Raw genomic sequence first — 12,085 nt, forward strand, 5'->3', positions numbered from 1 at the left:
TGCTGCAATGTCACTGAGACTGTACCTGCATCTGGATAAACAGACCAGGAAAGGTTTTTGTATAAACCATGAAGCTTTGGCCATATTTAAGATCGAGGGAGCCCTGTCTCAGAAGGTGTCTGAAATCCAGTATGATCTATTTTTAAAATTCCAGCACTTTGCTTAACTGCAGTTGTCAGTTCCTTTTTTAGTCAAGTCTTTCTGATTTTGTCTATGTCTTTGTAATATGATTGTAACTGGGAAGAAATATTTCCATGCTTTTGCTATTAATGCATTAAGCTGGCTTAATGCTTGCCCAATGTGTTGATTTGCCTAAGTATGTTGTACATGCCAGAGACTGTCCCTGGAGACATGAAAGATCTTGTGATTGAGATTCTGGATTAAAATCCAGGAAATCTGGGCTTTACCTGTGTTTCTGCTGCAGACTTTTCTGCCCTTGGGAAAATTTTTTAAACTTTGTGCCTCAGTTTCTCATTTATAAAACTCAGATGTTTATAAAGGTCTGCCTTGTGCATTGTTTCTTCTCCCAGGGTTGCTGAGAGGGAAAGTGTGAACAAGATGTCCCTGCATAATCTTGCCACTGTCTTTGGACCAACACTGCTCAGACCTTCGGAGAAGGACAGTAAAATCCCTGCTAACCCAACCCAGCCCATCACAATGACTGACAGCTGGTCACTAGAAGTCATGTCCCAGGTAAAATCCTGAATGTGCCATTGCATCTCGTGGAGACACTTTCTGGGAAAGTGCAGTCCTGTGGCAGGCCTGGCTCAGCTATCCCACTGGGTTTTCATGGTAGTTTTTTTAATAAACATAAAACAACTTTTGCCCTCACACAGACATTTTAGACTGACTGTAGCACAGTGTTCCTTCAGGCAGGTCAGTTTGCATCTGTACAAATACAGCTTTTCATGAAGGAATGTCTGTATGTGTGCATCCTGTGTTTGTTTGTGCATGGGAAGTTTTTGGGAAGCTGTGTCCCAGCACCATGCTGCTGGCCTGGGGTAAAAGAATTGGCAGTGTTTCCACAATGCTCCTCGGCATTTAAACCACCTTCACTGATGCACAACAAAATGCTTTGGCCACTGTGGCCTTTGAAGGCGATGCAGAGGGTTGGAGCACAGAGCCTGTGTCACTGGGTCAGACTGGTTTATATGTTCTCTGTTGAGTAATGGCAAATTCTAGATTTAATTTTTTCAGTGCTGGAACACCAGCACCATTGTTCCACCTGGAATCTAAAAAGAGTGTCTCTGAAGCACTGCAAGTTTTACTATTTCTACTGCTGTTATACAGTGTATTAAATCATAGCTGCTAGATGTTCCCTGAGAGAGCTGTATCACCAGCTCTCACATAGCCAGGATGAGAATGAGTTCTTGCAGGGCTTTAGTATTACCTTGTAGTTTCTCTTTCCAGGTTCAAGTTCTTCTGTACTTCCTGCAGCTAGAGACTATCCCTACCCCGGACAGCAAGAGGCAAAGCATTCTCTTTTCCACAGAGGTGTAGGTGCCTGCGGTACCAAGAGGACGCAAACTGCTTTTGGCATAACTCTGTCACTCCTGGGAAAAAGATGACTGGTGTTTCCTCAGACTGGCCTGTTCCTGTGCCAGGGAATTCCAGCCCTCAGAGCTTCTGCTGTTTGTTAACCAGAGACAAGCTGGAGAGAATGGAGAAAAACCTCTCCTTGTGCTGTAGAACCAGAACTAACCGGAGATAGAGCTGTGCGGAATCTCCACTAGAAGGAGCAGTAGACACTCAGATGAATGCGCACGGAGCGTGGCAATTATTCTTGTTGGGATTGTGACAGAAAGTATTCCTCATTTTATGGATTTAATTTATCATAAAGAAACTTCAAGATTTCTACTGGACCACTTGATAGGACACCCCTTTTTGGGTGAGGGGGTGTTAAAGGATATATCACAACTGTGTCTTTAATAACTGCTGTTTTTCAAGTACTGTTCTAGACCACAAAAATAGCATTGCTTTGCAAGAGGAAGGAGAAGAGAAGGGTCTGGGATCTAAAATTCTCTCCACAGAAATTCAAGTCTTGAATATGGTTCTAAGGAAATCAAACAGTTTTACGTACAGCTAGAACTGTTGTCTGGTTGGGGGCTGGGTTTTTTTGGCTCACCCACCCTTTCCCATACAAATGTTTGTACACCCCAGGGAAGGAGATGCCCTGCTCTTGCTTATGTTGCACTTCTGATGGGTTTTGTTGGGTTGAGACAGACTCAATGAAATTAATTAAGTAAATACAGCAAATTAAAGAGAGGCAGGGAGGATAACAGTCAGTGATTCTGTTGTTTGTTTGCTTATAGAAGCAGGGGCAATATTATCCTAATAAATTCCTTAGACCCCACCAAACTTAGTGTAAATTAATTGGGAAGATTGTTAATTCCCAACACTCCAAAGAAAATATGTTATCTCTGCAAAAGTAATTGAAGAATTTGTGGATTAAAAAAAAAAAAAAAAAAAATCAATGGCTCTCAGTTTGGCTGGCTGCTTACTCCAGACTTTTATCAGAACATCTTTTTTTTGATACTTGAATTTTTGGAGGCTTTGTACGTTGTTTCTACAAGAGTCTTTTTCTGATAGATATAAACACTCTGAAAAAACACCAGAATGTACTTCATGGACAATCTAGCAAGTAGCATGCCTTGTGGATTCTCCAGAAATTCCAACTGTTTTAAATAAGAGCAGTGGAAAAATTTCTGTGGAACTCCATTTAGCAGTACAAAAGGTCTGGCCAAACACCAGTTTTGTATTTCCCTCCCTAAATCACTTGGAGCTGCAGGGGTGAAAAGGGCAGCAGTATTTGTCCAGGGAATTGAAACTGCAGAATCTAATTGCTGGTATCCAGAGCCCAGATTCTGGCTCTGAAGCAGTTGTGCCAAACATCCTGCAGGTGGGAGCGATGCCATTTTCCTAAACTATTCCAGCCCCCGCTACTCCTACCCAGTTATGCAGCATCCATTTAATGGCATCTGTCCATCATCATCCCAGTGAGAAGAAAAGTATGGCTGGAAGACAAGGGAAAGAATCGGCACAAAAAGGGAAGGGAGGGAAAGATTTTGAAAGGTTGGTAGGGTCAGGTTGTCGACATCATTTGCAGGGAAATATGACACAGAAAGCGACCCTTCTTTGTGCTGAATTGCACATTTTCTGATGGGTGATCTACAAACTCTCAATTTAAAAAAAGAATTGCAAAGGAGTGTTTCAAGCAAATAGAAAAAATTAAAGGGAAATGATTTTGTAGTCACTGTAATTCTGACTGCTGCAGAATATTAGAAATTATTGTACTGTGAAGTTGCAAAATCAGAAAGGAAAAAATATAAATTTCAATTTTGTGAGTATATCAATATTTTGCATGCTTTGTAAGGATTCTTATAGGAATTTAACATTGCTTTAGTATCCCTCCCTCCTTAGGTCTGGGAGCAAACCTCTTTGTAATGTAATGTACAACTAGAAATTCCTTCTCTATTGTATGTATTTCCATGACATTCCAACTTCTGAACCCGCAAAAAAGAAAAAAATGTCTGTAGTAGGACGTGCTGTTTGGGGGAGGGAGGGAATGAAGGCAAGGAAACTTGAAGGCTTAATATTTTGATTTTTTAAATTTTTATTTTCATTTTTTGCCTGTTTGAAGGTAAAAATTAGTCACAATCCTGAAAAACATTAACTTGAGCCATGTTGTGCAGAGCAGTAAAACATTCTCTGGGTTTGTTTCTCTGTATTTGTTCTCCCTTTTCCCTAGCAGCTCTACAGCAATCCTTGCACTCCTGCCTGCTCCCACTCTGGGGGCATGGACCTGAGGCAGGAGCATTGCTGATGACTCCATGGAAAAGGGAAAATCTCCAAGCTACACCTGGTGCTGGGTGATAGCCTTTTCCTTTGGTGTTTGGAATCTGTGGCTGCTCCTTGCAGGTTGAAACTGGAAAGCAATACCACAATGACTGTGCCAATTTACTTTTGCCCAAGTTTTAAATTTTTATTTATATAGGAAGTTAGTTTTAATATTAAATTGCTATAGTATGTAACCATGAGAAAATTGCTTTTGCTTTGGTTACTGTGACAGGTTGTTGCTGTCAGTCTCTCATTACAATGCTCAGTTCTAATGTAACATTATCTAACATGCAGGCATGTGGATCAAGGAAAAAAGTTAATTTAACTTAACCCGTTAATTATTTCTGTTAAGTATGAATATGTTTTCCCCAAAGCTGGTAATTTTGGGCTGGAAAAGATAGTGGATTGTATTGCTGATGATGAAATCATGGACTGATTTGGAATACGAGAATTGATTTCTTGAATTTCCTTTAATTTTGCAATTAAGTTTTTTTCAATAGTCCTATGTTTTCAGAAATTAAGTATTTCCAAAAAGCTTTTATGTTTTTTTCCCCTAGGATGTTGGTTGGGCTTTTTTGTTTGTTTGGAGGTTTTTTTGTGTTTTATTTTTACTTTTTTTTTTTAATAAGCCTTATCATACTTAAACAAAAAGGGAAATGCAAAACTTGGCTGTAGAGAAGGCCTTCCAATTTCTCCTCTTACACATTCCCTTGTGAGTTTTGTCAGAAAACTGAACTCTTTAATTTCTATGTTAAAAGATACAATATAAACAACACAAGAGCAAACTAGCAAAAAGTTACACTTTATGTGTGCACTGGGAGATTTTGCTCCTTCAGTTTCTACTGTTTTGGAGAGACTTTTCTACAAATGTCACTTTCAGGAACCGGAATCTGAAATGTTTAAATTTTCAGCTAAGGAAATTCAGGTGACTAGGATAGTCTGTGTCTCTCCAGACTAAAGAGGGGAATAAGCATCAGTTTCCTGGCATTTAGAAACTACCTTAAAATCCTCGTGGGTTTTTTAACACTGAATAGGTTTTTAAGTAAAATTTTAAAAGGTTAAGCAAATGAAGGGAAAAGTTTTCAAAGATGGAAAAGAAGTAACAGTTACTAGCTCAGAGTCAGCTTTGTGTTTGTGTATGCTTTGTCTGGGAGGGAAGTGTTGGAAACCAAATTGAAATACATCCATTCAAATGCTGCTGGTGTTCTTTATTCTTGCACATTTTTAACAAGTTGAGGTAGTAGCTAAGCTATTTCAGGCTGTATCTTAATGCTGCTATTTTTCAGTGTATCAGCTAAGGGCAAAATCCAGCAGTGTGGTGCCTGTCCTTGCCGGTGCCCACTGCCCGCCTCGGCTCTGCCGTCATCGCACGCACGCAGAATCGTCTGGCACCGCGTGGAGCCACATGGCTCTTGTGGTGTTGGCCATGAGGTGGTGGAACCACAGAGGATATTTATGGGAGGTGCAGGATTTTTACAGTTTATTCGTTTTACCTGTTTAAAACTGTTTTATGGTTGTTCCTGTTAGTTTTCTATGAGTTTGTTTAAACATGTGGACTATTCTTTAAGGCAGACGTGGATCTCCAGATTAGGTTGTCACCTGTGTAACACTGGAAGGCATCACAATGTGTTCATTTGCCTTAATGTGCCATTCTCTCAAGTGTGTATAAAATGTAAACTGACCAATGTGGTTTTAAAAATGTGTAAAGTCTGATGGCAAAAACTCAACCTTCTCTGATTCCTCACTAGGTAATCCTTCTGTTTCAGTGCTTGATCACCTACTGGGATAACTTTATGAGATGTGGCATTCTTCTTACGGAAATTTTAGTATAAAGTGGGAAATGTTTTAAGAAAAAAAACTTCCCCTTTCTCTTTTTACCTTAATTCAAGATGACAGGGACTTGTAATAACAGAAGACAAATACATTTATGCAGGAACTTGGGGGGGATTTGCTTCTGTTCCTTGAAGAAGAAAAATCTGAAAGGGCAATCCCTAGATACAATCAAATTAATCAAATTCTTGGAGATAGTAATTTGTTTATGCCCTCTTAAATTTGTACTCCAGGGATGTTTTTCTTTGTAGTCTTTGCTAATATTGTCCTACTACTGTTAGTGAAAAATAAACATGGGACCATTCCCTTCCTTTAACACAGGGCCTGTGCAACTGAGATACTGGAGCCTTGGACTAGTATTAGCAATTCTGCATTCTGACCTAGGACGAAATAAATGTTCATGTGTGTTCTATGAACTTTCTAATTGAAGAGAATTAAATCCATGGATTGCCCTTAAAATCAACAGAAGCTGTAAAGGAAGCACTTAATAGACTATTCCTTAACAATCTTTAGGGAATAAAACCAACAAAAATGGAAAAGGGAAGTAAAATTAGGAATTGCTCAGGTCACATTGCCTGGGACTAGAATGAAGTTCTCATTTTGAGTTACAGAAGGTGGCTCATGCCCTAGATAACTGAGCAAAGGCTCTCTTGCCAGTAAATAAACATGAATATGGGAATGCCAGGAATTTAGCTACAGCAGCCTCACAGTTCTGATGTGCTGCAACCCCTCTTTCTTGCTCCTGAACATTAGTTCAGTGCTAAGAAAGCAAAGCTTATCACTTGCTCTCTACCTTTTCCCCGCTGAGGCAGCAGCCATAGTGCCTGTATGTTAGCGTAGGTGAACCACCACCACAAGGAAGTAAAAAGCTCCTAGAACCACAAACCTGGTCTGTTGTTTAAGCTAGAAGTCTGTTTTTGGGCTGCAAGGATAAAATGCCACAACAGCTGTAATGACAAAATGGTTGGGGCAGTAGGACCAAAGCAAACCTGAGTATATGTGTCATCTTGATTCTCCTCCTTCCGTGACCGTATCATTAGATTTATGCCTCTCAGGTCAAGCAAATTCATAAATGCTCTTGTTAAGAATTAGAAAATTATTAAATTGCCTAGTTTGCCTCCACTGTTGATTCTCTTTGTGTTACCATCTTACAGTGACATCGCTGGAGACCACTGCAAAACGTGCAGCAGTTTTCACACAATTTTTTTCCTCCTGCCATGTTTCATCTCACAATAAGACAGACCCCTCCTTTTCCAACAGAACCACTTCACATCATTCTGCATTATAGCAACTACCACACCAAGAGGTTCAGTCTGTAGCAGAGCTACAGAGCAGAGCCCTGAAGATAATTAAAGTATTTCCAGTCTTCTTGTGCAGAGTGGGAAAGTGCTAAAGTTCTAGGCTCACACAGGGCTGTGTTGTGAGCTAAGTAAAATTCTATTATTTACAGCATTTCATGCATATTTGGGAATTAATATTATTACAGAGTGCCCAAGCCTAGCAGAAGTGTTTGCTCTACTGCTTTGTCTTAATCACAATCATGCTCAGATCCTCTTGTCAAAAATGGTTCACCAGAATAGAGAAAAGTGTATTTTGCGCTAGAGCTTTTGCTTGTGTAACTGCTGTGGTCTCTTCCCCAGTGGTAGGATGTTCTGAGAATCTAAGACTGTTTCTCTAGTCTGTGGAATGATTTATACCACATGTCATTCTATATCCCTGTGGATGTACAAAAGGGCAGGTTTGTGTACAAAACAGCTTCCTGCCTGGAAGGAGACTCCAGCAGCTTCCTGGAGATGCCCACTCAAGTGAAGATCCAGCCCACCAGTGAGCAAAGGCCTTGCTGCTGCTTGGGTGCTCCCATCTCCCCTGAGGCAGTTTGAGAGGCTCAGAAGGCAGTTGTGAGTTCCTTCTTACTGCACCCAACCAAGTGATCAAATACTGATCTAGAGTAGCTCAAACTTCCTCTATTTTAGTCCCATTTTGGGAGAAACAGGGACTATGCTAATTTGGGATTATACAAATAGCTGAAAACTAATCTGTATCTAAACCCTATTTCATATATAGTAGAAGGTAATGTAAAAGCTGCCATAGCAAAAGGTCACTTCTCCACAGGAGCCTGTTCTACTCCCTGCCTTCTTTACTGCTTCTCACAGTCTAAAAGAAATCTTGTCTTGGGATTCACAGTCACATACAAAACTTGCAGAATCCTGGATAAAACTTAGCTATGCAGGGACCAATGTTTCAGGAGTACTAAAAGTGATTACCAAGGTAGCAAAAAGAGGGTAAGGAATTATTGTGTTGGGATAACTGAAAAGCATCACAATGAAACAGTGAATTTAAAAATGATGTCACAGCAGGACACTGAAATGTTGTCCTTTCTGTGTCTGTCCAGCAAAAAAAAAAAACCTCAGCCTTCTCTTGCCTATGTAAGTTGTGTAGTTTGTTCTTATCTCTAGTATTATAAGTGTTTATAATCCATGAAGAATTCCAAGGAAAGGAGTTAAGACTATTTATTTAAATATAAATACAATTAAATTATGTAATTAGTCCTAAATTATCAGATGTAGAAGACAAACAACTTGTTATTGTTTGGATAATTTTGGGTTTCATCAGCGAGAATACTGTTGGCATTATTTTAAACACTACCATGTTAGGGAGTCAGTTTTTGACATTTTATCCTGCTGTTGCTAGTGCTTCAGTATCTCATAGTGCTCTGTTTTGGGGAAAGAAAACCTAATCCTAATAGTTTAATACTGAAAAGTGTTGAAAGCATACTGCTAAATGTCTCCCAGTTTAGGCCCAAAAAGAAGGGGAAAGGGGAAAATTGTCATTCTGGATTTTATTTTTTTTTTTAACTTTTTGAGAAAAGTGGTATGAAAAAGGGATCCAAAAACTGTATTTGGGGGAAAAATGTCTTAAGGCATTTGTAGCCTTTCTTTGTACACAATGTTAAATAAAATCTCCTGTATCTATGTTGTCAGGTTCTTTTGGTCTTATTTAAATAAAAGTGAGCCAACATTACTCTGAATGTGTGAATTGCATTCAGCTGAGTTTGCTGGGGGTATGGAATTTAACACTGCTGTTTCAAAATAAAAGCTGTTTCTTGTTTTACAAGGTAAAAGCTGTATCACCTAAAATCTAGAGGTTAATACAGAGAACTAAACTAGAACAACTTTAATGTGTGGAAATAGTTTACACGGAAGGTAGAGAAATAGCTAAGCAACCCAGTCCATGTTCAGATCTGTATGAATCCTTTTGTAGGAGTTCGGCTTCAAAACCCAGCCCGTCTCAGACTTTGTCAATTTTACATTTGTGTGCAGAGCACTTGAACTGTAGTCAGTATTTGCTAAGAAATCAGCTCTGGCCTCTAGTTCTTCAAACACTGCATGAAATTAGTGGGATTTTGTAGGAATCAGTGTGGAAGCTGAATCAGTTATTTAAATCAAGTTAACATGGTGCTTTATTTAAATATTGTTTAAACTATTAATGTAATTAAAGTACATTTATGTTTGAATATAGTCCAATTTAATATAATATATATAAACCTTTCTACAATAAAAAGATACCTGCTTGAAAGCTCTCTAGCCGATTTCATTAAGTGTGGATCACAAACATGACAGGACTGCATTTCAATGGCAGAAGTAGGTAAAATGTAACTAACTGACTGCAGTGTTTGGAACTACACTGAGCATCATACTTACCCCTGAACTGGGCAAAGAAGGGGAAACTCAATGACTATTACTAATACTTCCGACCAGTGGTGTGGCTGTATAATATAAAATTGTTTTCCAATAGCTTCAATGTGGAATTCTTCTGCCAAATGGTTCTCCCTCTCCCAGAAAGTGAACCCTTGAAGTGCAACCACATGGAACAGCAGCCCCTGGATGAGCCTGGAAGGGATTGTGTCCTGCACCAGGCACTCTGCCCCTGTGCACAATCACGCTCCTACCATGTCCAGCTCTCTGCTGACTGCCAGCCTGGAGCTTCTCAGCCACTTCTGCTTTTCCCTGACTGAAGGCCCCAGGTGAGCAGAGCTGCCCTGGACTGGAGGCGAGCTGTGGCGTGCAGGCCTGTGCAAAGCAGCCCGCACACACCTGCGGCTCTTGGAATGAGAGGGAGCAAACAAAACCTAAGGCTGGAGCAGCATGAGAAAGACCATGAATATAATACCCATGGATATTCTGTGCAAATTGCTCCACCTGAGCAGGTGTCTTTCCATTTTCCAGGCAGCCCTGAGGCTCGGACAGGCTGCCCTGGGGCAGCAGCTCCCCTGAGGCCCTCAGGATACAGATGTCAGTGTGAGGCAGGATCAGCCATCCCTGCCTGACTCCAGAGAGACATTTGTCTGCTCTTTGTTAGAAGCCTCCAGTTATGGAGATTCTGTAATCCTCTGGGGCAATCTAACTGAGAGCATAACCACAATGAGAAAGCTTTCCTAGCAGACAGCTGAACCACTCGCACACATTACAGCACATAATACTGCAATTTTACTCATTTTTTTCAGCGTCTTTTTAAGTTCCAGAACCAAGATCCAAGGCATATGCACCGTCAGCTAGCAGCTTGTTCGTGACTACTGAGCTAGCAGCTGAGTGACTACTTCCTGCTGCAAAACAGAAAGCTGAGCCCTTTATGGGCTACTGTGAGAAATACATTGCACAAAACAACTGCAGTCATTTTTCACATCCTTAATACAGAAGTAGTGCCACTGAAATGCCACTTTTAGCTGATAACTTAAAACTCAGTCCAAAGGTGGAAACACAGGACAACATTTTGCTGAAGATATCATGGATCAGAAAATCTAGCAGAATGACATTGGTCATATTGTGAAAATAAACATCAGGATTATTACTTAAGCATAAAGCAGCATTTCACTGTCAAATGAGTACATCATGTCTGTGCAGCTGTCTGCCAGGGGAATCCCCACCAGGTAGGAACAGGCAGAGTGACAGAGAAAGTGACAGGGAAGGATATCTCAGTGAAATGCCTGTGTAAGACACATAAACAGAAACATTTTCCCACCATGTAAATCAAACTATGTTGCAATCTCTGGCAGCATACATCCTGTCAGTTTTAAAGGCAATTCTGACATCATAGAGATGTCATTTACTTAGATTTATAATATTAAAAATTTAACTTCACCAAAGATAATGAGGGGACTGTAAGTCATACTTGCCCTACCAGTCTGCAGCCTACAAATTCCATATTCCTGTGAATTCTGTTCTTCTGAATTCAGAAGGAATTCAAGGGAGAACATGCAACTCAATCTTACACTTGAAATGTTTCTTTTGCTAAAACAGCTGAGTTGCTGTTGGGAGAGAAGCTTTAACCTAAACAGAGGGGAAACTTTTACAGGGATGTGTCAAATCAGCACATTTTTTTCATTACTGTATTTGTAGCACTTCCCAGCCAGTGCCTGTAAATACAAACTCTGCTATACCTCCCACCAACGCACCCACGCTGCAATTTGGGTTTATTAACTTCAGTTGCTGGTTATTCATGACAAGTCAAACATTCTGCACTGTGATGGGCTACAAAGCTGAGCTTAGTTTAGAGCATTTGAAGGCAGCTCAGACTCTGAAAGCTTGTGTGCACATGAGTTCTTGTAACCTAAGAAGACAAAGCTATTTCCTACCACAATGTGCTGGTTTTGGCAGGGGTAGAGTTAATTTTCTTCAAGGTGGCTAGTATGGGATATGTTTTGGGTTTGTGCTGAACACGGGGAAGAAAACTCTAGCCCATTTAAGCCACGACACACATTTAAACATCTACTTCTCACTCGAATGAAAAGCTGCAATTATAGATCTGGACAGTAAGGCACAGGTTTAGAAGACTCACAGCCCCCTCACTCACACTTACGTTGCCTGCCCTGTGCACACTTGGTGCCAGAGCTTAAAATATGCATGTTTATTCCCCCACCCCAAAAAAATCCCACAAAATAATTGATTTTTTCACCAGTCCCAGCTGCGGCCCTGGGCCGGGGCTGTTGCCGCCCTCCCGCCCTCAGACGGGCAACGAAGTTGGGGAAGGGTCTGGAGCACAAGTGTGGTGAGGAGCGGCTGAGGGAGCTGGGGGGGTTCGGCGTGGAGGAGGCTCAGGGGGGATCTGCTCCCAGGGAACAAGGGACAGGATAAGAGGAAACGGCCTCAAGCTGTGCCAGGGGAGATTCAGGTTGGACACGAGGAGTAATTTCTCCACAGAACGGGTGATCAGACATCGGAACGGGCTGCCCAGGGAGGCGATGGAGTCATCGTGCCGGAAGGTGTTTAAGGAAAGACTGGACGTGGCGCTCAGTTCACTGCCATGTTCTAGACGACACGGTGGTGTAGGATCACAGGTCGGCCCCAACCACCTCAGAGCTCTTTTCCTACCTAACAGATTCCAGTCCACCGTGTTTCTGTGACCCAGGTCCGGAGCAGCC

General features: G+C 41.1%; 1 protein-coding gene across 2 annotated transcripts in view; it reads left to right on the forward strand.

Annotated features, from left to right (window-relative positions):
* Positions 1-3,307, forward strand: part of BCR (BCR, RhoGEF and GTPase activating protein) — a 95,692-nt gene extending 92,385 nt beyond the window's left edge. For both annotated transcript variants that reach the window (XM_008632086.2, XM_017732247.1), the window contains exons 22-23: positions 531-693; positions 1,411-3,307. In XM_008632086.2, coding sequence (XP_008630308.1) covers positions 531-693; positions 1,411-1,500 — 253 coding nt within the window. In that variant the 3' untranslated portion in view covers positions 1,501-3,307. The remainder of the gene's footprint in view (positions 1-530; positions 694-1,410) is intronic.
* Positions 3,308-12,085: the final 8,778 nt, after the last annotated feature.

The sequence above is a fragment of the Corvus brachyrhynchos genome, unplaced genomic scaffold (assembly GCF_000691975.1).
Source record: "Corvus brachyrhynchos isolate BGI_N302 unplaced genomic scaffold, ASM69197v1 scaffold864, whole genome shotgun sequence".
NCBI lineage: Eukaryota > Metazoa > Chordata > Aves > Passeriformes > Corvidae > Corvus > Corvus brachyrhynchos.